The sequence below is a fragment of the Gouania willdenowi genome, chromosome 6 (assembly GCF_900634775.1).
Source record: "Gouania willdenowi chromosome 6, fGouWil2.1, whole genome shotgun sequence".
Lineage (NCBI taxonomy): Eukaryota > Metazoa > Chordata > Actinopteri > Blenniiformes > Gobiesocidae > Gouania > Gouania willdenowi.
The window spans coordinates 1163327-1189389 of NC_041049.1; the positions used below are offsets into that span (position 1 = coordinate 1163327).

The 26063-nt window shown below is 39.6% G+C and overlaps 1 protein-coding gene across 5 annotated transcripts; it reads left to right on the forward strand.

The window, feature by feature from the left end:
* The first annotated feature begins 441 nt into the window (after positions 1-441).
* myrfl (myelin regulatory factor like) lies at positions 442-26007 on the forward strand. 5 transcript variants are annotated; one of them, XM_028450175.1, is made up of 26 exons: positions 443-931; positions 5272-5351; positions 5608-5689; positions 5788-5849; positions 8077-8320; positions 8565-8708; positions 10924-11128; positions 13849-13925; positions 14070-14180; positions 14591-14681; positions 14933-15133; positions 15667-15775; positions 15900-16009; positions 16250-16395; positions 16756-16899; positions 16981-17052; positions 17147-17193; positions 17256-17396; positions 17480-17518; positions 17836-17920; positions 18351-18425; positions 18500-18614; positions 25231-25290; positions 25367-25484; positions 25609-25751; positions 25832-26007. In XM_028450175.1, exons 1-24 carry the CDS (start codon positions 777-779, stop codon positions 25418-25420), a joined length of 2649 nt encoding a protein of 882 aa, XP_028305976.1. In that variant the 5' UTR covers positions 443-776; the 3' UTR covers positions 25421-25484; positions 25609-25751; positions 25832-26007. The 5 variants fall into 5 exon arrangements, with proteins under 5 accessions (XP_028305975.1, XP_028305976.1, XP_028305974.1 ...); XM_028450177.1 differs by lacking the exons at positions 25231-25290; positions 25367-25484; positions 25609-25751; positions 25832-26007 and adding exons at positions 21438-21509; positions 21637-21851 and having other exon boundaries at positions 666-733; positions 834-931; XM_028450174.1 differs by lacking the exons at positions 25231-25290; positions 25367-25484; positions 25609-25751; positions 25832-26007 and adding exons at positions 21438-21509; positions 21637-21851 and having other exon boundaries at positions 442-931; positions 17153-17193.
* Positions 26008-26063: the final 56 nt, after the last annotated feature.

The window sequence follows — 26063 nt, forward strand, 5'->3', positions numbered from 1 at the left end:
TAGCATCTAAATAATTACAGAGTTTATGAGGTTTTCATTCATTAACTGTTGTTAATACTTTTAAATCAAAGTCAAACTTCATCTTCCTCACTGAGTTCATAGTTTAGGTTTATAGTAGGTCTATAGTTTAGTGTTTGAGACGATGGTTTAAATCAGATTATTAAATTAGATCAGTGGTTCCCAACCTTTTACTTTCATATCACAAATATCTGGTGACTCCAGAGACATTTTGTTGTTGTTGATGTTGTAAAATTAGTTTTTGATCATGTTTAATGAAGTAATTTATAACTAGAGTAGCCAGGATTAAAGTTACAAGATTTTCCAGCTCAGATATTTTTATACTGTTTATACTAGATTTATATTTGAGAAAGTGAAAGTACAGAATAGTTTTGAATAACAATCAAGAATAGTATATAATAATATTTACATAATACTATTTTAATAATTTAAAAAACAAAAATATAACTTTAATCAGTATTTCTTTTTTTTATCAATTACTAGACATTCCAGGCGACCTCACATGGGGTCACGACCCCAAGGTTAAAAAACACTGGATTAGACTAGAAACAGATTGTTAATGACAGAGAATTACACATAAAACACTTTGATGATGACGATTCGATAAATTAAATGATAAATGTTTTAATCACTAAACCTGTGAGATCACGTGATCCAACGTGCACGCCAGAGCACGCACCGTGAGTGGAGCCCCTCGTGCAGACTCTCACCTGTAGTGAGTCACTAATCCTCAGACCATAGACATATAGACATAGACCATGCTGGTTCCTCTGGTTCTACTGACCGTCCTGTCCTCTGGCTCCCCACTACTACAGTCCCGGTGTGAGGTGGACCGGCGGCAGCAGCGGGTGGACTGCTCGGACCGAGGACTCGTGCACGTCCCGGGAAACCTGAGCGTGTTCACATCCTACCTGTAAGTCCACACCCCGGGTTTATCTCTTTTGTTTGTTTTGTTTTTAATGTTTTTATAGAGTTAATATATTTGACCGTGTGTGTGTGTGTGTGTGTGTGGTACTTCAGAGCTTGTGTTGTTTTTTTACATGTTTGTAAAGGAAAGAGAATAAACCAAAGAAGAAGACAAAGGTGATGAACATCTAGTTCTTTGTGTTTCGTCATCATTAACCTGAGCTGAGCTTCATTCACACTCTGACAGACAAAACCTCAGAGTCAGGGCGGGAGTGGAACCCACAACCTCTAAAGGCAGGCATACACTGTACGATTTTTGGCCCATTTTGAGCCGATTTTTGACTTGTGCGACTATTTTGTGGGATCGTGCGAGTCTCTGCTAGATCGTGTGTCGTGCATCGTGTAGTATACGCGGTGTAGTATACGCGGACTACGGTGTAGTATACGCGGTGTAGTATACGCGGACTATGGTGTAGTATACGCGGTGTAGTATACGCGGACTACGGTGTAGTATACGCGGACTACGGTGTAGTATACGCGGTGTAGTATACGCGGACTACGGTGTAGTATACATGGGGTCACGCGAAGCGATTAACACCTCTCGACCAGCTCCCGATCAGCAATCGTAAGTCGCTCCTCGTGAGGGTATCTCACAGTTGAAGCAGTGCCACGGACCGGCTTACCGTAAACGTTCACACTGGACATGCGTGAACACCGTAGGACAGCTGTAAAATTGACAGACTGTACTGTTCACATCTGTCCATCCAGTTCCTGGTCCATCACATCGCCATCTTTTCTTTTTAAAGCTCTTTTTACTGAGATTTGCGAGTGTCTCTCCACTTCTGTGTTTTTGTTCTTCGTCTGTTTTAATGGTGACGCTTCAGTGTTCTTCTTCTTCTTCTTCTAATTTGTACGTTGCATTTCCTAAAACAAGACCCCGACGTGTCGTGTATGAATGTACAGTGTGTGCAGTCAGATGGCGTCAGTGTCGGTCCGTACAGTGTGAGAACATGAATCGTGAGCTGAGAACATTCAGGCTCTGCGTTTGAGCTGGAGCTGAGAACAACGATTGAAAAAATCGCACAGTGTATCCCAGCCTTAACTCCTCCTCCTTTCAGAGACCTGAGCATGAACAACCTCACACACCTGTCAGAGCGAGCACTCGCCAACCTGCACTTCCTGGAGGAGCTGTGAGTCACATGACCACACGTTATCATCACCATCACCACCATCCTCATCACCACTATCACCATCAGAACCTGAACAGTTACAGATACAGAACCTCACAGTCTGTGAGTTTACATTCATATCCAGAACCCTCCAGGGTTGTTTTAACTCTGAGTGGTGAGATTAACCCCTGACAAGTGCTCCAATAAAACAGGAAGTATCTAATTTAGCCACTAAAAAGAATTCCATTTAACACCTAAAGTTTACCCAAATTTACCCTGAAAAGTAATAATTTAGCCACTGAAAAAGTGTTGATTTAACTGGAGAAAGTGTAGCGTTAACCTCTGAAAAAGTGTTAATTTAGCCCCTGAAAAAAGGTGAATTGAACACTTTTTCTTTATTTATGTAAACATGCTGTGGTGTTTGTTCAACACTAAAGTGTAAAAACTTTAACACCCACTCATTTTCACTTTTTAGATCCAACTTGAGCTTCGTGTGACCCCGAAACTCCAATAATAGACAAAATGACAGTAAATACACACAAAAATTAACAGCAGAAAAACACACCAAACGACACAAGACGACTACAAATAGATAACTTTTAAACACACCAAACGACTAAAAACACAGAAATTACTGCGTATTACAAAATAATAGAAATAGATACAAAATGTTTTTTTGTCTATTTTTGTTGTGTTTTGTGTATTTTTTGACTTATTAACACTGTCAGTGTTAATAATTGTAACTATTGAGACATTTTGTGTTCTTTGTCTCGTTGCTTTGCTGCTGTCGTTCTTACGTTCACCACTAGAGGACGATGTTGGATGATGTCATGTTTTAATAATCTTATCTTTTCTCATGATTCTCTTTTAAAAACATTACAAGTAATTGAAGCTACGATCACCGCAGGTTTCAGCATGTGGTCTGAGGCCAGGCAGAGTTCAGCAGAGTTCCCATCATGCATCACTGCGGTTCCCTCTCACCCGGGTGATGTTTTTCACGCTGCGGTGATGAATACCTCACACAGACAGACGCTGTAAAACAACCGTCGGGTCGTGTTCGGGTCGACCTGAGGTCATCGTCAGCGCGATCTCTGTGTCGCTTTGGGAAAACCTGAATGTTTTAGCGTTGGAAAGTTAGTCACAGACGGAGTGTTACATTTAATACTGAAAAAGAGTAAAATTTATTTTGAAAAGTATTAATTTAACCCCTGAAAAAGTGTTAATTTAACCTTTTAATACACACCCACATTTAACACCTAAAAATAGTCAAATTTACCTCAGAATAGTAGTGTTAATTTAACCCCTGAACAAAGTGTTAATTTAACCCCTGAACAAAGTGTTAATTTAACCCCTGAACAAAGTGTTAATTTAACCCCTGAAAGTGTAATGTTAACCTCTGAAAAATGCTTCATATTTTAGGAAGAAATTAAAATAGCTTAAGAGAAGATGATTCTGACAATGTTTCTAACAAATGAATAATCTCTTTATTACTGTAGCTATGGATGTAGCCGCACACATTATAGAGGATTTAGGATGAATGAAAAAGTAAAATGTCACCCTCTCGTGGTGAGAGCAGGTATGACAGCTGCTGTGTGTGTGTGTGTGTGTGTGTGTGTGTGTGTGTGTGTGTGTGTGTGTGTGTGTGTGTGTGTGTGTGTGTGTGTGTGTGTGTGTGTGTGTGTGTGTGTGTGCGCCTCTCTGCTGGACACACTGAAAAACAACATCCAACATTAAAGGTTGAACAGAGAGAAGGAATCAGAATCAGATCCTGATGGTTTCTGATTTTCTCTACAACTGTGTGTGTACGAGCACATCCAGCATTAAAGAGAGAACTGGGGAAAGAAAGCAGCGAAGAAGAAGAAGAAGGCCTTTATCACCTCGACCAATGAGAGACGAGAAACCTGTGTGTGTATGTGTGTGTGTGCATGAGTCAGGTGTGTGCACTTCACTTCATCTGTTTCCTGTTCAAAGCTCAAAGTCCAGCTTACACACACACACACACACACAGTGAGACACACGGAGAGGAACATTAAAGTGTGCGTGTGTTTGATATGAAGAATCTCTTGAGGACTTCTTTACTTCTAATGGACTGAAGATCACAGGTGTGTGTGTGTGTCTGTGTCTGTGTGTTTGTCTGTGTGTGTCTGTGTGTGTGGTTAAATCCCAGCTCGGTCAACTCACTGGGTTTGTGGGTGTGTGTTAGTTGTGTAGTTCATCTGTGTGTGTTCATACGAGATAATACTGAGTAGTTGGTGTTAGATTGTGATTATTCAATCATGCATCTATTATCCATCCATCCATCCATCCATCCATCCATCTATTATCCATCCATCCATACTGTGCCGTTTATCCGTTGCCAGGTTGTATTGGAACCATCCTCAGCAGTGAGGCCCAGACTTCCTTAGCCCCGCCCACTTCCCCCAGCTCTTCCCGGGGGATCCTGAGGCATTCACAGACCAGCTCAGAGGCATAGTCCCTCCAGATTGTCCTGGGTTTCCTACTGGTGGTACATACCCTGAAGGCGTCCTGGGGGGGGGGCATCTTAATCAGGTGTCAGAGCCACCTCATTTGGCTCTTCTCAATGTGGAGGAGCAGCAGCTCTACTCTGAGCTCCTCCTGATGACTGAGCTTCTCACCCTATCTCTAAGGGAGAGCCCCCCTACCCTACGGAGGAAACTCATTTCAGACGCTTGTACCTGAAATCTGGTTCTTTGGGTCGTGACCCAAAGTTCATACCAAAGGTGAGGGTAGGAACGTAGATCCACTGGGAAATCTAGAGCTTCGTCTTTCGGCTCAGCTCCTCTTCACCACCACTGATCGGTGCAGACCATGAACCAGACCATGAACCAGACCCTGAACCAGACCCTGAACCAGATCATGAACCAGACCATGAACCAGACCCTGAACCAGATCATGAACCAGACCATGAACCAGACCATGAACCAGACCATGAACCAGACCATGAACCAGACCCTGAGGTACTTGAACTCCTCCACTTGGGACAGAAGCTCATCTCCAACCCAGTCGAGAATAATGGACTCTGAAGGTCAGGGTCTGATGGAGATTTGAAGGAGATCTGGATCAATAAACTTAAAAATAAACTAAAAATATGTTTATATAAATGTTAAATACCATTATTGTGTTGATTGATTTGAGTCTCTGTTCTTTTATTTTGAAGGCTGTGGATCGTCATGGACGCAGGTCGGCTCCATCTTCAGGTTCATGGAGAGAAAGAAGCTCTGCAGCAGTTCTTCATCGGTCAGCAAACATTCAAACATTATTTAACATGATTTATAATGTTTTCACTTTATCATCTGACAAAAACACACTTTATAAAAGACACATGAATCCACAGCTGATGATGAAACAAACTCTAACATGAATTTAATGACAAAGTGAAAAGATGAAACAACCTTGTGTAAAGAATAAAACGACTCACCTGTGATACGTTCAAGGTCTATAGGAGATTCTAAACACGTGTTAAACTTCTTTATGTCTGAATGTAAACAAACAGGTCAGGATGTGATGGACAGCTCCGTTGCTGTGGATACCAGCATCCTGGAGCATTACCTGAGCGCTGATGTGGACCCTGACATGTGAGATCAACACACACACACACACACACACACACACACACACACACACGCACACACACACTGAGGTTATTTACTGTGTCTGTGTGTTTTTTTCCCAGCATGCTCCCTGATTCTCCTCCTGACTCCTGCTCTGAGGCCTGTTCTCCTCCTCAGATTCCAGGTAAAATGTCTAAACTTGGTCTCAACAAAGGCGGACACTTTTTCTCTCGCTCCCTCCCTGTCTTGTACTTTCTTCTGTCAGACTTTCTCTTTGCATCTATATCCAAAACCAACATTATGGAATTGATCAGCTGATCTCTCAATGCAATCAAACACATTTTTTTGACAAAAAGAATGGGCAGAGGAGAGCCCGCCTGTCCTGACTGAGAGTTTGCGGCCACAAACACAATGGACTCATGGGACAAGAGGAGGATCGTGTGCCTGTCTATGTAATTGGAATTATGATAACAGGTATTCTGCTGATTGGAGCTGGCAGGTTTCTGATTTATCACAAAGTTTGGTTAACGATGGCAGCTGTTTTGTGAAGACTGCCAGTGATTACTGATGAACTGTGCAGAGCTTTTAACACTCAGACTTATGCGATAAATGAACTCAAAAGTAAGCAGGATGCTACTTTTGAACATCTACGCGAGATGGAATTTAACTTGGTGAAGTTGACAGCTTAGCTTGGAAGTTAAAGACCACCATATTGGATATATTACTCCTAGACCCAGACTCAAAGCTGACGGAGATTGTGCTCAGCCTGGCTGAAATCAATCCTTACCTTCATTGGCTCCCCCAGACAGCCAGTCGTTCAAGGCTAGTTTATCTCTATTCTCCTGGATGTTTGTGCAGAATGACGCACCGTCCCCTTCTCCTCCTCCTCTCCCCATCACCACCACCACCACCACCTGGGAACTTTGTTTCTGAATCAGATCTATCCAAGGTCATTTCACGTCCTCAGACGACGGACTATGTAGTGATGAAGTGAACGGGATCATGACTCAACGCCTTCTTTGGTTAATAGTCAAGTTAAGCATAATACAAGTGACCACAAGGCAATGGCAACAAAAAAATAAATGAGCAAAAGTGACCTATTCAACACCTGACAGCCACGCTTTCACCTTCCAATAATCAGACAATAAATATTAAATGTAAAACATCACGGAAGAATTAACTCACCCTAGTTGTTTCATAGGAGAACGATGTGTTTGTTGTTGTTTCTGCGTGTTTGGACAGGCAGGTAAGATTAAAAGTTTGTAGAGGCTCCATTGCATGGACTGAACGCCCCACCAGCAGCTGGCTGCCATCCTTCCCTCTAAGTCCCCCCGCCCATATGTGCTATGTCATAGGATTTTGTTGTGTGTTTTTTGCTTCTATGTGCTGAGTTTTTTTTCCTAATCAACACTGTGCCCCTCACTAAAAGAGCATAGTTTGGGACCTGACTTTTTCTCCTCTTCTGTTCTCCACTTCTCATCTAAGATACGGGGCGCTGCCTCGTGGCTTGTGGCCCACAGTATTCCCGCTGCTGTCCTCCCATGTTATATGTGATTGTCTTTTCATGTTTTTTTGGACGGGATGTAACTGGAACTGAATGTCCCCTCGGGGATGAATAAAGTATTCTAAATCTGAATAAAGGTAAACATACAGCTAGAGATGAACTGTATCGGATTTTTGTCTCATTTGGCCAGTAACCGATACCAATATTGTACTTTGAGATTTGTGTGTCTCTTATTTCCATTTGTTTACATTTGTTTTCAGTTGATTAAGGAAGAAAAGACTGGTATTTTATCAGTTTATAATATCGGCGTAATGGACAATATCCGATACTTAATTTTTAAACTGACCAATAACGGGCAGATAATATTGGGCATCACTACTCCCAGCAATTTTTTAATTTTTTTTTATTGTTATGACTTTTATTATTTATTATTTTTCTGAGAATTTTTATTGATATAATTCATGTGTGTGTGTTTATGTTGCTTTTTATGTAATATTGTAAATATTTGTAATGAAAATGAAGGAGATCCCAGGCAGAATAGCTCCAGAATGGGGCTAATGGGGCTCTCAATAAAATGAAATAATGTTTAAAACATTTTTAAATTATTATTATTATTGTAATTTTTGGTTATAATTTTATTTCTATTAATTACTTTTAATGTTAATGTATTATTGTTATAATTTTTATAATGCTTTTAATTTTATTTATTTTAATTATGATCATTATTGTAATCATTGTAATGATTTTTTTATTCATTATTATTATTGTTACTATTATAATTTTTATTCATTATTATTATTGTTACTATTATAATTTTTATTGTTGTAATTTTTATTTTTATTATTATTATTGTTATTATTAATTTTTTATTATGATTTTTACATCATATGTCATCTTCTGCATACAGATCTCCATCCTGATTGGTCAGATTGGTCACATGTCTCGTCCTGTCCTGACCTGCTGACCTTCGATCAGCTCCGCCTCCTCGGCCTCACCAACACTCCTGTTAAACCTGTGACTCCGCCCTCCTCGGCCTATCACACCGCAGCACCCTGTCTACAACTCTATGCTCCTCCCACTCCTCCTTCTCCACCAGTGGTCACGCCCCCCTCAGCATGTCTGATTGGCTCCGCCCCCTCACTGAATCCCAGGTGAGAGCGAAAGCCTTCTATCTGTAAATGTTAAGATCAACTTATTTCATAAAAACACACAATAGATCAACTTTACACACGACTACAAAAACACACAGAAGGAGAACGAAGGCGTGAGAAAACATCAGTTTTTCTTGAAAAGGTGCAAAGTATATACTATATATACATATAATATATATATAGTATATTAAAAGTGTGTGTGTGTGTGTGTGTGTGTGTGTGTGTGTGTGTGTGTGTGTGTCAGTTGTGCAGACAGCAGCAGGAAGAGGAGGCGTTCAGTGTGTGATGACCCAGTGTGTGAATCCTTTATTTCCAACCAGTTGTTGAACTGGAAGTTGTACCAAGTTTCCCAGTGGATCCACACGTACGACACACAGCTACACACGCTGTGAGTCACACACTCTTTGTTTTGTCATATTGTCTTTGTTTTCTTACTCAAATAATCTCCTCCAAAAGTATTAGAACAACAAGGTCACTTCCTTTGTTTGTGTTCTATACTGTAGACGTTTGGGTTTCAGATCAAAACATGAATATGAGACAAAAGCAAAATTATTGGAACAGACATTATTAAATAAACTTAAAGTGAATAACATTTGATATTTGGTGACAAAACCTTTACTTACAGTAAGTGCATCAAACCTGTGACACATTGAGTTCACCAGACTGTTGCATTCTTCATGTGAAATGTTTTCCAGACCTTCACTGCAGCTTCTTTCACTTCCTGTTTGTTTCTGGAGGTTTCTCCTCTTCAGGAGCTAAAATGTTCTATTGGGTGAAGGTCCAGTGATTGACTTGGTCAGTCTAACCCGGGGTTTCCACTGGATACGTCTCCGCTGCGCCACGGCACCTATCCGGTATTTCACCACTGTCCGCCGTCCGGTAATTCACACCGGTTGCGTTTTGAGTGCGCCGCGGTGCTCTCCGGTTGAACGACTGTGACGTCACGAGACAGATCAGTTCTCACGATATTTATATAATTGCGCGAGAACGCAGTTAAATGTATGTGTTCTAAACAATAAACAGATAAACAGCTCAGTGTTCCTCACGAAGGAGAACTAGAAGGTTGGACTCTGGATTTGTCATAGACACATTTTTTATCAACAGAGAAGAGATAAAACTGTAAAACCAGTAAAACATGAACTAAATCAAAGTTGCTGCAGTTTACAGTGAGTTACAGTATGAGAGGAATCAATATAGTGGATGTGAATTTGTTTTTACACGATATGACGTTTTGGTGATGTATTTACTTAAGATATAATCTGAAGTGTTTTATTTTGAAAAGTAACCCGATATTTTATTGCGGAGTACGTGCTTAATTTCCTGTTTAGATTCATTTGCTCTGTGCTGATTGATGCGTCGTGCTCCGCCAGAAATAGAAGTCCTGTGTATACCTGGTGGAGGACACCGGACTACCACATCTGGAAGGAGCAGACACGCACCACAGCGACACGGTGGAAATTAACACTTAGACTAAAATGGAAACCTATCAGCTCTGGTGATGCGGCGGTGACGTTCCGCAGCAGAGCCGCATCCAGTGGAAATTGGGGGTTAGACCTTCTACTTTTCCCTCTGATGAAGACCTTTGTTGTGTGTGTTTTGGGTCTTTGTCTTGTTTCATGATGAAGCTTCTCCTGATTAGTTTGGATACAGTTTTCTGTAAATTTCCAGACAAAATGATTTTGTAAAATTCAGAATTAATTCTGCTGCTACCATCATGAGTGACATCATCAATTAAACTAGTGAGCCTGTTCCAGATGCAGCCATACAAGCCCAAGCCATGATATTACCTCCACCATGCTTCACTGATGAGCTTGTGTTTTTTGAATCATAAGCAGATCTTTTCTTTCTCCATACTTTGGCCTTTCCATCACTTTGGTAGAGGTTCATCTTGGTCTCATCAAAATTCAATCTGGTCTTCTGATTCTTTTTGCTGATGAGTGGTTTGCATCTAGTGGTATGGTCTCTATATTTCTTCTCTCCAAGTCTTCTTAGAACAGTGGGTTGTGATACCTTCACCCCTGCCCTGTGGAGGTTGGCAGTGATGTCACTGACTGTTGTCTTTGGTTGTTTCTTCACAGTTCTCACAATGTTTCTGTCATCAACTGCTGTTGATACCATTGGTCGACTTGTTCCATGTCTGTTGCTCAGTACACCAGTAGTTTCTTTCTTTTTCAGGACATTCCAAATTGTTGTATTGTCTATGCCCAATGTTTGTGTAGTAGCTCTAATGGATTTTCCTTCTTCTCTCATCTTCAAAATGGTTTGTTTTTCTCCCATAAACAGCTCTATGGTCTTCATATTTGTTTAACAACAAATCCAGTTTTCACAGGTGAAACCCAAAAACTTTAATTTATTTAATGTTTAAGCAATCAATGTAAAAGGAAACACCTGAGCATCTACAAACACCATCAGTCACATGTTCCAATAATTTTGCTCACTTGAAAAGTGAGCAGAAATAAAACATGTCACAAAAACCATTATTAGTGTGGACATTTGACGACGTATGTGGAGATGATTTAAAGCCCAAACAGGAAGTGAAGGTGACGTGCAATGGGTGTGTCTCTGCCTATGGGCGTGTCTGTGATGTGGGCGTGTCTCTGCAGCGCTCCTCCAGCCTTCCACGTAGAAACAGACAAAGGCTTCTCCTTCTCTGCTGCTGACGATGCGTTCGTGTGTCAGAAGAAGAACCACTTCCAGGTCACGGTCCACATCGGGGTGTCGGCCCCGCCCCACTGCTTGAGGAGCGGGGGGGGCAGTGGGGGGCTGCAGCACATCAAACACTTCCTCATCAAAGTGTTTGGGGTCAAGGTTTGTGTGAGAGCTCAGGAGCCACAAATAATAACACAATCGCACAAATACACACTATCATAGACAATACACAAATAATACACACAAAAACACAGCAATTAAACTACATTACACAATAAAGTGACAAAAAAGAGAATAACAGGAAAAGCTGAAACACTCATTGTTGAGTACTGACTAGTTAGCAGTAGTGTTTGAAACCAGCTGGTGATGATATATATATTTATACACTGGTCATTACTGGTTATACTGGTTTATACTGGTTTAAACTGGTTTATATTAGTTTATACACTAGTTATTACTGGTTATCAGAATCAACTTTATTGACCAAGAGTGTATGAATACACACGAGGAATTTGTCTTGGTGACCTGTGCTCTCTCAGATAGTGTAAACATTAAATAATAACAATCAACTAGAATAAATAAAAATAAATAAAAAAAGAAGTATAAACATAAATATAAGAGTAGTTAGACTAATATGTGCAAACTAAATAAAATAACAAGATGATAATAATAATAATAATAATAATTATTATAATAACAATAACGAAATAAAATAAAAATACAATAATAATAAGATAATAGTGCAGTAGTGCATTGATGAGTAGTGCAGGTGAACATTTAAATGAAAATATTATGTCCATGAACATTCTCAGTGACAGGTTGATCCAGGGTTGTTATGTTAGTTCCAGGTTATTTCACAGTAACAGAAACAGGTCTGACTCTCTATGACTGTATAGTGTTGATCACAGTGACAGCCTGGGGGAACAAACTGTTTTTATGGCGGGTAGTTTTGGCGTACAGTGATCTGTAGCATCTACCGGAGGGGAGGAGTTTAAACAGAGGTGTGAGGGGTCTGCAGTGATGTTACCTCCCACGTTTCCTGACCCTGGACAGGTATAAGTCTTGGATGGAGGGCAGATCAACACCAATGATCTTTTCTACAGTCCTGACTATCCTTTGTAGTCTGTGTTTGTCTAGTTTGGTTGTAGATCCAAACCAGACAGTGATGGAGGTGCACAGAACAGACTGAATGATGGAGGTGTAGAACATGATCAGCAGCTCCTGGGGCAGGTTGAACTTCCTCAGCTGATGCAGGAAGTACTTCCTCTGCTGTGCCTTTTTCCTGGTTGAGTCTATGTGGGAGGTCCACTTCAGGTCCTGTGAGATTGTGGATCCCAGGAACCTGAAGGAGTCCACGGTAGACACTGTGCTATTCAGAATGGTAAGGGGGGTGAGTGGGGGGGGATTTCTTCTGAAGTCCACTGTCATCTCCACGGTCTTGAGCGGGTTCAGTTCCAGGTGTTTCTGACTGCACCAGAGATCCAGCTGTTCCACCTCTGTCTGAAGGCAGACTCGTCCCCATCCCTGATGAGACCGATGACGGTGGTGTCATCTGCAAACTTCAGGAGTTTAACAGAGGGGTTATATTATACACTGGTTATACTGGTTTAAACTGTTTATATTGGTTTAAACTGTTTATATTGGTTTACACTGTTTATATTGGTTTACACTGGTTATTACTGGTTATACTGGTTTAAACTGTTTATATTGGTTTACATTGGTTATACTGGTTTAAACTGTTTATATTGGTTTACATTGGTTATACTGGTTATACTGGTTATTACTGGTTATACTGTTTTAAACTGTTTATATTGGTTTACACTGGTTATACTGGTTATACTGGTTATACTGGTTATTACTGGTTATACTGGTTTAAACTGTTTATATTGGTTTACATTGGTTATACTGGTTATACTGGTTATACTGGTTTAAACTGTTTATATTGGTTTACACTGGTTATACTGGTTATTACTGGTTATACTGTTTTAAACTGTTTATATTGGTTTACACTGGTTATACTGGTTATACTGGTTATACTGGTTTAAACTGTTTATATTTGTGAATACTGGTTACACTTGTATATACTTGTTTATACTGCCTGGTATAGATGGGTTTCCAAAGCTTTCAAAATGAAGTCAAAACCGAATAAAAAGAGTCAAAAGGGACAAACAATCTACAAAGCAAGGTATTTACAGAAGTTGAGTGAAATCGACAACAAAGATCTGTACGAGGTCATTGTGTAATTTTTATGATGTAAATTGAGGGAGCAAAAGTAGAATCGGCTCAAGAAAATCGGCAGTTCGTATCGGTCATCAGCTAAGGCTGAAGGCATCGGCCCTAATAATCTATGTCGTGTATCCCTACTACAGACTTTATAGTGTCGCTTTTCTGGGTCAGGTCTGAAAGCTTTCCTGTTGATGATGGGTGGCCATTGGTTTCTCTGTTCTGTGGATAAACATTCTGTTTGTTGTCCTTAGTTATTATTTTAGGAATGCAATAAAAGTCTTGTATTTTCCCATGACTTCGCTCCGTTTGAGCAACGCATATATGACACACCACTAAAATCGGCTAAAATCAGCTAAAATCGATGACTTGGGTTACCTGTAAAGGTTACAGTGACACACAAGTTGGCAACGCGCGCAGGGGATCATGGGTAATTAGATAAATGAAAACCCATCTATAGGTTTATATTGGTTTATAATGATTCTATTTGTTATTCTGGTTTGCACCAGTTTGTACTAGTTTGTACTAGTTTGTACTAGTTTGTACTAGTTTATACTGGTTTGTACTGGTGTCTGTAGTGCTGATACCCAGTAGCACTTCCTGTAATAACACCATGACGTTAATACAGTTCATTATTGGTGCTGGTTCTCCCACAGCTGGATTCTCCTGGACAGATGGTGACGATCGAACAGTCTCAGCCTGACAGGACCAAGAAACCATTCCAGCCTGTCAGGTCAGACTGAGGGTTTACTAAACTACAGCCTCTTTGTCCTTATAATTTTATTCATAACTTTAATTATAACGTTATTCATGACTTTATTTATACCTTTATTCTAAACTTCATTTATCGCTTTATTTGTAATTTTATTTGTCACAGAGTTGATCTTCCTGGAGGTAAAGTAACTAAAGTAACTCTCGGTCGTCTTCACTTCAGCGAGACAACGGCCAATAACATGAGGAAGAAAGGACGACCCAACCCTGACCAGAGGTGTGTGTGTGTGTGTGCGTGTGTGTGTGTGTGTGTGTGTGTGTGTGTGTGTGTGCGTGTGTGCGTGTGTGCGTGTGTGCGTGCGTGCGTGCGTGCGTGGATCGTCCAATAACCGAAGGATGGGGGTTCCAATCCCGCTGTCACCGAGTCATTGTCGTTGTGTCCTTGGGCAAGGCACTTTACCCACATTGCCTCGTATGAATTGTGTATGAATGTTGGTGGTGGTCAGAGGGGTAGCTACAATAGTAGCTTACCACCACTGGTATGACCGATGTGAGTGACTGGTGTAAATGAATAATGGTTTCTGTACGCGCTTTGAGTGTCCTTGAAAAAAGCGTTATATACAGTAAATCCAAGCCATTATTATTATACAGTGTTAATACTGTGTGTGTGTGTGTGTGTGTGTGCAGGTATTTTCAGATGGTAGTGGGTCTTTATGCTGACGTCAGTGATGAGTCGTTTCTTCTCACAGCTTTAGTGTCTGAGCCGATCATCGTCAGGGTGAGAAAACAATTTAAGTTCTGTTTTTTTTCACATATTCCTTTAAACTTCATGTGTTTGTTTGTTCGCTCTGAGCTCTTATTGACACTATTTGACTGGAGAATGTTTTTCTTATAACACATTTGTGTCGTTACAGAGGTTTTGTCAAATATACTGTATAGATATATTTCATCAGTTCTTGTCCTTGGAGGCGATGAAATGATTGGTTATTATTATATTATGTGATGGGATGTGTGTGGGCGTGTCCTCAGGCCTCTAACCCGGGGCAGTTTGAGACGGACAGTGACCCGGTGTGGCAGAGGGGAGCGGTGCAGGAGGCCGTGGTGTGCCAGGGTCTGGTCGGCATCAACACAGACGCTCCAGACGAGGCTCTGGTCGTCTGTGGGAACGCCAAGGTGATGGGAACCATCATGCAGCCATCGGACCGCCGCGCCAAGACCAACATCCAGGAGGTGGGTGGAGCCTCCAGGTTGATCCTATAGAGCAGTGGTGTCAAACTCATTTTTGTTCAGGGGCCAAATACGGACCAGTTTGAGCTCAAGTGGGCCACTGATTTAAGGTAGAAAAAGAGCAAATTCAACCTTAATGTGACCTGGTTTACACATTTCCCTAATTTTGAGAATTTGGGGAACTTTTGTGGAATAATTTATGAAAAATTAGCCAGATTTTGGTCAAATTTAGAGTCCTATCAACAATTTCAATTGAAAATGACTGCAAAACATTGTGGATTTTAATTTACAAAATGTTTCTTCTGTCATTTTTACTTTGTCAAGCAGGATGAATATGATGCCAGATTTGGCCTCCAGGCCTTGAGTTTGACACGTGCTATAGAGTGTGTGTGTGTGTGTGTGTGTGTGTGTGTGTGTGTGTGTGTGTGTGTGTGTGTGTGTGTGTGTGTGTGTGTGTGTGTGTGTGTGTGTGTGTGTGTGTGTGTGTGTGTGTGTGTGTGTGTGTGTGTGTGTGTGTGTGTGTGTGTGTGTATCAGGTGGACTCTGAGCAGCAGTTGAGGAGAATCACTCAGATGAGACTCGTTGAGTTCGACTACAAACCAGAATTTGCCTCCACAGCGGGCATCGATCACACACACCAGACGGGTGAGTTCTAATAGGTTCTTTAGTGTTTGTGTGTACGCTGATTGAGCGGCGTGCGCTGACCACTCACGCATCAAAACCACTGAAACAGGATGAAATAACACCTCTGTATGTATTATTTTTTTAGGAATAATCGCTCAGGAGGTCAAAGAACTGCTGCCGACCGCCGTCAAAGAAGTGGGAGACGTCACATGTTCAGATGGACAACAGATACACAACTTCCTCATGGTGGACAAAGTAAATAATTACTGCAGTCAAATAATGCTATGCTATGCTATGCTATGCTATGCTATGCTATGCTATGCTATGCTATGCTATGCTATGCTATGCTATGCTATGCTAATGCGCCACAGTCTGATTAGAGAGTTTAGATAGATAGATAGATAGATAGATAGATAGATAGCTTTATTAATCCTGAAGTGGGGACATTTTCTGTCATGATGGCTCACATCACATTTGAAATCTTTGGTTCTCCAGGAGCAGATCTTCATGGAGAACGTGGGCGCGGTGCAACAGCTTTCTAAGCTCACAGACAACCTGGAGACTCGAATCAAAGAGCTGGAGGTGTGGAACCGACGACTCGCCAAACTCAAGAGTCTGACAGGAAGTCTGCGCTCCAACAGGTAGGCCACGCCCACACAGGAACCGCTTTTATTCACATGCATAGAGCAAAACAAAGGCAAAAATATGTCTCCTCCCCTCATGGCGACTGATGGTATTACTACAGAAGAATAAAGAAAACCACTTCATGAACAAATATCATCATAATCTGATGTTTTTATAACCTACACATTATAAACAACAACAAAAACACACAAAATGTGTCAACAGGATGGAAAATATCTTCAAATGTCCTTACCCGTGCCCTAAATAAATGCCATGAAAATGAAACAGCCGCTGCACAGACTGTTAGAAAAAAGAATGTGGTGAACAACATCAGCTTTTCACAATAAGAGCGAGGATTGTTTGGTGTTTTCCATCAGGAGGCCTCAGAAACACAGCGACACGTTGACCACGGCGCCCTGTAAGAGCGAAGACGGCGCCCCTACAAGGAGCAACAACCACTGCATGCAGTACAAAGTGTTCCAGGCCAGCGTCTTCGCTCTGCTCGCCACCATGGCGTTCAGGTGCGTTACTCTGCGTCAGTTATTACGTCACAAGTCAGAGGTCAGAGGTCAGTGGGATGAGATCATTGTGTGTGTCCACAGTGTGATCTCCATCACTGCTCTATACCTGCTCAACCTGACGGATGAAGGCGTCATTGACTTCCCTGACCACACGTGAGGAGTCTTTTATTGTGAAAGGGCAACAGGCTGCTTTGATTGATATATATGTGTGTATATATCTGGATTAACCAGTGATTGTGTTGTTCAGTAACAGTAGCCTGCTTCCTCAGCCGACGACAGCCTGGACCAGCACAGGTAACATCATCTTCATCATCTTCATCATCTTCATCACCAACAGTTAACTTCTCACCTTTCAGTTCCAGCCACTTCTCCTCCTGGTCCTTGGCCTCCAGACGTAGACTTCTGTGACCTGCTGTACTGTGATCAGGTGTACTGCTGTCCGTCACCAGCAGAGGGCAACGACAGCGCCAACAGCTCCCCACAGACCAAGCTAACATGTTAGCCTGACGATACATGTGCTAATTGTGTTGTTGAAGCTGAACGAGTGAAAAGTAACGTTTTTCCTTCTCTGGCCTCGCAGACGAAGACGAAAATCACAAACTGAAAAGTTCCGAAGATTGTGAGTCGATGCGTCTTTGTTTGTAGTTATGATAAACATAGTTTTTGATGCAGAGCGGAGCAGGAAGGATCCCTTTTTATACATTTTCAGACTCCCTTCATTGTGCTACTGAATAAAATTGTTGTCAACTTCAAAACAAGAGCCTTAGTTACAGTTTAAAACAAACTAATGAAAGACAAGAAGAGATGCTTTTATTTTAAAAAGGGGACACCGAGCTTTGGCCAGGTTGCTATGGTGACGGTAGTTCCAACTTAAAAACCTCTGAATGATCTAGTGAGGAGGTGAAGGAAGTGACGAAAGTATTTTTTGTTGTTCAGGGACGAACACGAGCGTTCACACGATCATGATCAAAGAAAACCAGCAGGTGATTGACAGCAAATACTGCCTCAGAGACCAGTGTGGGTACGTGTGTGTGTGTGTGTGTGTGTGTATTGGATCAACCCTCTGACCTAAAGCATCAAACAAGTGGATTCATGACATTATTGATCATGTAGATTCAGACCTTAGTACAGTTTGTAGAGGAATAAAAACAACAATAGAAACTAGAATATAAATCAACCAGCAGTCAGGAGCCTCCATGCACTGCCACAAATGACCTCATCACGCCACAGACAGAGAAACAATCTGTTCTTCCTCTCACACCTGCCCTGTTTCAGGCTGATCAATATTACTGATATATGTTCAGTCAACAAATGTTTGGTAGACCCCCCCCCCCCAAAAAAACATTGTTTCTCACTGAAAATAATGAATTAATTAAATTGATCGTGTTAATTCTGAATAAGAGGTTTTCTTGTGTGTTTACAGATAATTATTGATCTTTGTGTGTTCTCAGGCCAGATCGGTTCATCTTCAGAGTTCCCATCAGCCAGTTTGTTTCTCTCAACATGAGAGTCACACTGTTTATGAAGTGAGTTTAATATCACTAACCAGTACGTGTGTGAACATCATTGATCACTGATAGATGTTTGTTGTCCTCTACAGTTCCACTGAGCTCCTGGTTCTTCATCTCTGTGATGTAGATGAATCAGCTGCTTGTTCAGCTCTGCTGGACGTCAGCAGCAGCGTGACAGGAAGTAGATACCCATCAAACACACAGGTACACACACATCAGCAGTACAAACAATCAAATCAGCAGTAAAACATTTAGTGGGAATAGAATTGTAGATATCAATAATTACAATTACAAAATTATAGGATGGATTTGTGGACTTTAAATTGTAATGTCAACTTTGTATTATTGTATTATAAATATCTGAAATTAAATTTGAATGGAAGTTGCAGTAAAGTTTCAGATATCTATAAAGGTGATTTCCACTAGTAAATTGTAGATTTCAATAATCAGAATTGCAATATTATGAATATGTAGACGTGGAATTACAACATGTCAAAATTGAATTATAGATATCTACAATTACAAGTACTGCTACTGAATAAATGTTAAAACAGCTCCGCACACACGCCTGTGTGACTCCTCCCACCCCCGTGACAGCGTGACGGTATCAGTTTGGATCGATTCTTTCTGGGAGTCACTTCTGCAATATTATGAGTGGGTGTGGCTTAAATTGTAACTTAGTCCATATTTCTAGTGCAATCTAATGTTTCACCTTATGGTGGCGCTGCACTTATTCCAGGTTCAGAAGAACGTAAAAACTTAAGCAGATGGAAGAATGGGCGTAAAGCCAGATTTGAATGGGAACGCCCACATTTCAGGGAGGCTCCACCCATAGTGCGTAACTGGGATGGAGGCGTGCAGCAACTGACTTAAAGCAGACATATCATGCATTTAAATCCTTCCTTTTTTACATATAAATCATACAGTTGTGGTCTATATAAAGCAGAACTGCACTGCTTTGGTCTGAATTCCTCATTATTATAGCTCCACCCCTTTTCTACCCCTTTTCTGATGTGCTTCTGAGAGCAACTCGTTTTGGTGCTGTCTCTTTAAATGCAAATGAGACACTTCATACCCCGCCCCCTCTCGGTTCAACTCCACCCTTTTCGGCCATTTTTGTAGTTTGATAGAAGAGATACGGCTATGTAGCGGCGCATAAACTTTTTATTCAGAGGTTATTTACAAAATGTCAACAACGTTAGACTTGTCCATCCAGCCTTACATGTTCCAGCCAGAGTCTGACCCAGTGGAGTGAGATGAAAATGAAGATGATGAACCTCCAGAACCCTAACAAGTGAGCTAACACAAGCACCGAGCTAACGCTAGCGCCAAGCTAACGTCACGAAATGCATTTTAATACAGTCTTTTCAAAGACAAAAACGGTAAAATGAAATGACTAATGAAAACTTTAGACTTAAATTAAATCACGTAGGCCATATCATCAAGGATCTAAAACGAGCACACAGCGCTAACATATGAAGACGGTGCTAATGCTAATGCTAACAAAACAATGACAGGGACGTCTTATCATCACACTTTTTAGCGTTATTTACAGCTTACCGAAGTGCTCTGTTCATCGTCTCCAAAGATAGAAGGAATTGAACCCTCAACCAGACAAAGTCTTTCTGTAAATCCTTCTTTATACTGGTGGAGGTTGATGAAGCAGTCATCATTGAAGTGCTTCACACACACAAAAATGACCTTATCCACAGATGTGGTACATTTCTATAAAAAATAAAACTCAACCAGACACTTTGAAAAGGTTCTGATGCTGGGAGACGGTGTAATGAAGCGTGTGGGTTACTACATCCAACAACCCAACATTTAGACTTATCCTCTTGTAACTTCTGCATCCTGGAGCTTGGACTACAAAATAAAAGCCAGAAATAAAAATGGCGGATTGCTCGAAGTGTTGGACCTGGAGTTGATGAACTAATTTGGCAGTTCTGCTGCAAATACTGTGATGTAATAGTTCAAAAAACGTAATAGAGAATAGAAAAATCAAAACAGATTGAAAAATATGACCAAAACAGAAAATAAAGATATCTACGGAGCATCTGAAGAGATTGATTTGATTTTTTCTGTACTTTTAAACACTCTAAATATACAACAAAATGCATTTACGGGCGAAAAAAGTGGATTTAACATGATATGTCCCCTTTAAGTACAGGGGGCGAATAGCACGCAGCCAAAAACAGCGTCGCTGTGCGGATTTTTTGGCTTTCACACATGTAGAATAGAGAACATTGTAATTCAAAGTGTTCTGGAAGGACAGTGTAATTTCACATCTTCTCTTGGTTCTATATTTGAGCTTTAGAAAACAAGGAGTGTGACGCGACCTTTGAGACAATCAGAGATCTGTTTACAGCAGCAGGCTCTGCTCAGGGCAGTAACGAGAGAGTGATGCGTGTTTTCACGTCTCTAAAACACCAGAAAACTCTCCATAAACACCAGATAAAGTCTTTACATCTGTCACTAGTGTCTATGGTGAAAAAAGCCTCCACAGTGTGAGCGTTCACCAGGATAGGTTTATAAACATGGAGGAGAGGGGGCAGCGTGGCTGTTTCTATACAAGTCTCACCATTCTACATACTGCAGCTTTAAGCAAGTTGATTTCAGCTTGGCTACATGCGTGCTTCTATGACAGAGGGCGGAGTTAGCAGCGTCAGACCAATCACAGAGAAACTGTGGAGAGCAATATGAGAAAATATGAAGAATTAAAATCCATATTTCTGACCAAAAGGTGACGTGTTGATAGCCAGCTTTGTAGTACAGCTGCTCTGTGTCCTCTGAAGCTGGATCAGTATATCCTGATTAATCTCTGTTAGCTTCACCTAACCAAACATTCTCCGTCAGAGAGCAGCTGTTCTACGAAGCAGGATATTGTGCCCGACACACGCAGGTTTTATCAGCTGTCTAATGTAGATCAGTGCATCAGATATAAATCTCTATGTTTCCTATAGGGTGTCATGGTAAATAAAGGATAAATGTGTGTGTGTGCATGCGTGTGTGTGTGTGTGTGTGTAGGGTGATCACTCCTGGCCGCTCCACGTCGCTCGTCTCCATCAAGCCTCGTATCACTTCCGCTCGGCTGTGGCTGTGAGAAAATAAATAAATTAACTTTCACATTTTAGTGTTATTATATCATTAAGACTTTTTGAAACACAGACTAAATCTCTACGTTGACTTGTTGGTTTGTGTGTGTGTGTGTGTGTGTGTTTTCCAGGGTCAGGCTGACTGTAGTACCGACCGTAACTACGCGGGGGCGCTGTTCACTGATTACCACTTTCACTTCTACAGACGATGCTCCGCCTCCTGAACACAAAACACAAGAAAGCAACGCTATAGAGCCCGTGTCAAACTTAAGGTCGAGGGGCCAAATTCGGCTCTTTAGAGCAGTGATTCTCAACTGGTGGGTCGGGACCCAAAAGTGGGTCGCGGACCTATACTGAGTGGGTTGCGAACAGCTGGTCAAAAGTAAATAAATACTTAAACTCTCTCATGTTGGACTTGTCTTTTATTTTGAAAGAAACTTTTCTTTTGACAGTCATGCTGTGAAGTGCATGTTGCACAGGAAAATATATAGATTTATGTTTTTAAAAAAGAGTATGTTTTCAACAGCAATTTTTTGAAAAATGTGGGTTGCGATTTAATGGGTGTGGAAAAATGTGGGTCCCAGGGTGAGACCAGTTGAGAACCCCTGCTTTAGAGCATCCAATTCAGCCCGCCCAAGGAAGTAAAAATGATAGAAAGAACATGTAACATAGTGTAAAAGACCAACTAATTCAGATATCTCAGTCCCTTCAAATATAAAAATTCAATCAAAATCTGCAATATTTGCAGAGCTCAGTTTTCCAGTTCTTATATCACATGACGGCAGTTTTTTTTAAAATCTGAAATTGACGAAAGACCAAATTTTCCTCCAATTGTTTCATGAAATTTCACCAACTTCCTAAAATCAGGCAAATTTAAGTGAATATTCTGCAGGGACTGATATACTTGCACATTATCATTTATAATATCATTTATACGTGCAAATCAGAAAACCTTATTGTGAAATTTGCTATTTTCCAGTGTAAAATCTGTAGCTCACAAACGAACCCGTATTTGGCCCCTGACTTTGACAGACCTTCTAGAGTTTCTTTCTGCTCCAATCAAGAAGTCGTCTTCGTTGTTGTTTGTGTTTTAAAATATGAATCAATAAATCATCTTTGTCAGATTTACATTTTTCACAGATGAGTTGATTTGAGTTTTAATCTGTGAAGTTATTTAACTAAAAGAAAAGATTAAAAATTGGAGCCACGTTGAAACTTATTCAAATTTAACCAAATTTTGGAATATTTTATATATTAAATTGTGCTCATTGTTACACGACTGCAGTCGTTTTATCAAAGGTTTTATTTTAGTTTGCTTGTTTTAATCTTCTTCAAAGGATTACTATTGACTTAGAAACATTTGAATCTGGTGAGTTTTTGTCTGTGGAGTGAATTAAAGAATAAACCTGATTAGAAAAAGTCTGAGTTTGTTGATGATTCCATTATCTTGCTGTGCTAAAGTTAAAGCTAATGCTAAAGGGATCCGTCGTCCTCTCAAAGCTCACACTCTGGTTTCCAAACGTGTTGATTATTAATTTAAAGGAGGAAGAAAAGGAGAAGAGACGCCAAAGTCAGGATTTAACAGTGAGTCTCTCCTCTTTCTTTATTCTTTATGTTTTTCATTCTAAAATTAACGTCTTTGTTGTTTTTAAGTCACAGAGTAATTGTTAATGTGAACGATCTCATCTACTGATTATTATTTTTAAAAAGGAAAAGAACTGCAGGACGGAGACGACGCGTTGATCACAGTGAGTCATAAAAAGAAAAAAGCTCCAAACTCTAGATTTTGAATCTTAATTTAAATTTCAAAGACTGCGTGTGAAGGATTTTGCCACATTACAACTTTTTAAATTGTTTTATTCTTTTTTAAGCATTTGTTTTTCATTTCTGAAATACTTTCAAAGTTAAAGTAACACAGGTTTCAAACCTTAGCTTTTAACTTTATTTTAACTGTTTATTGTTTAGACAGCAGAGAACCATCATTTTTCTACCTGAAACTTTATATTTTTAGCAGATTAACTTCAATATTAAAAAAGTGAAATTAATTACAAAAATTTAATTAACAGCATTTATTTGTCAGGTAACAAATAAGCTATAACAATATTTTTTTTCGCATTTTTTCACTAAAAAGTAAGTTGGTAAAACAAGTCTGGTGTCACAAAAGAAACGAGTCATTTTTCTGACCCATCAACTAAGATTTATCAATTTAAAAACCTAATAACATCTGTATTATTTAAATATCATGATCCATTTATTAATTATTACTTCTCTATATTTGGCCTTTTAGGTTTTTGTTTATTTAGCTTCATTAAAATTGCAGCGTGTAAGCGTTGAAGGTTAATCAGACGTAACGTTTCAGTAACTAATCTCCATCCTGTCGCCACAGTAACTGTTGTTCTCCTGCTGCTCGGAGCACCTGTAATTACCTGATACTGATACTGTGTGTGTGTGTGTGTGTGTGTGTGTGTGTGTGTGTGTGTGCGCGCCGAGCCGAGCCGTTTAATCAGTTGCAGTATACTTGTAATTATAGATATCTATAATTTAATTTTGACATGTTGTAATTCCAAGTCCACATAGCCATAATGTAATTCTCACTAGTTGTAATTGTTAATTGTTGACATTTTTTATTGCTGATTTAAATGTTTTTACTGCTGATTTAAATGTTTTTACTACTGATTTAAATGTTTTTACTGCTAATTTAAATGTTTTTACTACTGATTTAAATGTTTTTACTGCTAATTTAAATGTTTTTACTGCTGATTTAAATGTTTTTACTACTGATTTAAATGTTTTTACTGCTAATTTAAATGTTTTTACTGCTGATTTAAATGTTTTTACTGCTGATTTAAATGTTTTTACTACTGATTTAAATGTTTTTACTGCTGATTTAAATGTTTTTACTACTGATTTAAATGTTTTTACTACTGATTTAAATGTTTTTACTGCTGATTTAAATGTTTTTACTGCTGATTTAAATGTTTTTACTGCTAATTTAAATGTTTTTACTGCTGATTTAAATGTTTTTACTGCTGATTTAAATGTTTTTACTACTGATTTAAATGTTTTTACTGCTAATTTAAATGTTTTTACTGCTGATTTAAATGTTTTTACTACTGATTTAAATGTTTTTACTACTGATTTAAATGTTTTTACTGCTAATTTAAATGTTTTTACTGCTGATTTAAATGTTTTTACTGCTGATTTAAATGTTTTTACTACTGATTTAAATGTTTTTACTACTGATTTAAATGTTTTTACTACTGATTTAAATGTTTTTACTGCTAATTTAAATGTTTTTACTGCTGATTTAAATGTTTTTACTACTGATTTAAATGTTTTTACTACTGATTTAAATGTTTTTACTACTGATTTAAATGTTTTTACTGCTGATTTAAATGTTTTTACTACTGATTTAAATGTTTTTACTACTGATTTAAATGTTTTTACTGCTAATTTAAATGTTTTTACTGCTAATTTAAATGTTTTTACTGCTGATTTAAATGTTTTTACTACTGATTTAAATGTTTTTACTACTGATTTAAATATTTTTACTGCTGATTTTAAATGTTTTTACTGCTGATTTTAAATGTTTTTACTGCTGATTTTAAATGTTTTTACTGCTGATTTTAAATGTTTTTACTGCTGATTTTAAATGTTTTTACTGCCGATTTTAAATGTTTTTATTGCTGATTTTAAATGTTTTTATTGCTGATTTTAAATGTCAGGATCAGGATGAGAGCTCGGTATCTCTCACAGATCAGGGAGGAGTCAGACAGAGACCAGAGGTGAGACAAGAAGATAAAAAGTGTTTTTAAAATAGCAAAAGGTGAACTTTGACCCCTCCGGTCTCTCTTCTCACAGGATTGGTTCCACTTCTTTAGCCCCGCCCACGAATGCTGCAGCTCAACCAATTGAAGAAGGTCCTGATGTTTGGGAGCAGCAGAAGAAACAGGAGGAGAACCGCAGTCTGCTGGAGGAGGTGGAGTAAATAAAACTGGTTTAAGTTAGCTTAGTGGGGTCAAAGGGCAAAGGGGCGTGGCTGCATCTTTAGGTCTTTTATTGGCAGATTAATAATAAAGCTTTTCTTAATGTTTTTCCCTCAGCTGAGTCACATAGAGGCGGAGCTTAGGGAGTCGTTACAATTGGATGTTGAACGACAGCGAGAGTCGGAATTCCTTCAACTTCAAGAAAATAAAGTTTTACAACAAAACCTGAACGACCTCAGTCTGAGCCAGAGGATAGCTAGGTATACACACACACACACACACACACACACACACACACACTTGTTGCATTATTTAGGTGTGTTAATATGTCGTCCCTCAGGCCGTGGGTGAGCAGCTACTTCAGGAAGATTCCAATGCACATCTACTGTCTGCCCATTCAGGCTGTCAATCACAGAAGCAGGAGGCGGGACTTAAAGAAGAACCAATGATCTTTGGATTTCATTTGATAACATGTATATTTAAAAACATATGGAAATAAATCAATACATTTCCTTCTTAAGTTGAGACTGTTTTAATGTTTTTGACTAAATTGTCAAACTTCCTCCTGATGT

Excerpts from the sequence above, each read along its gene's own strand:
- myrfl (XM_028450173.1), top strand. The coding sequence starts at position 777 with ATGCTGGTTCCTCTGGTTCTACTGACCGTCCTGTCCTCTGGCTCCCCA. Across the intron at positions 5,352-5,607 it reads TCTGCAGCAGTTCTTCATCG|GTCAGGATGTGATGGACAGC; the intron begins GTCAGCAAACAT and ends GTAAACAAACAG. Across the intron at positions 11,129-13,848 it reads TCAAAGTGTTTGGGGTCAAG|CTGGATTCTCCTGGACAGAT; the intron begins GTTTGTGTGAGA and ends GTTCTCCCACAG.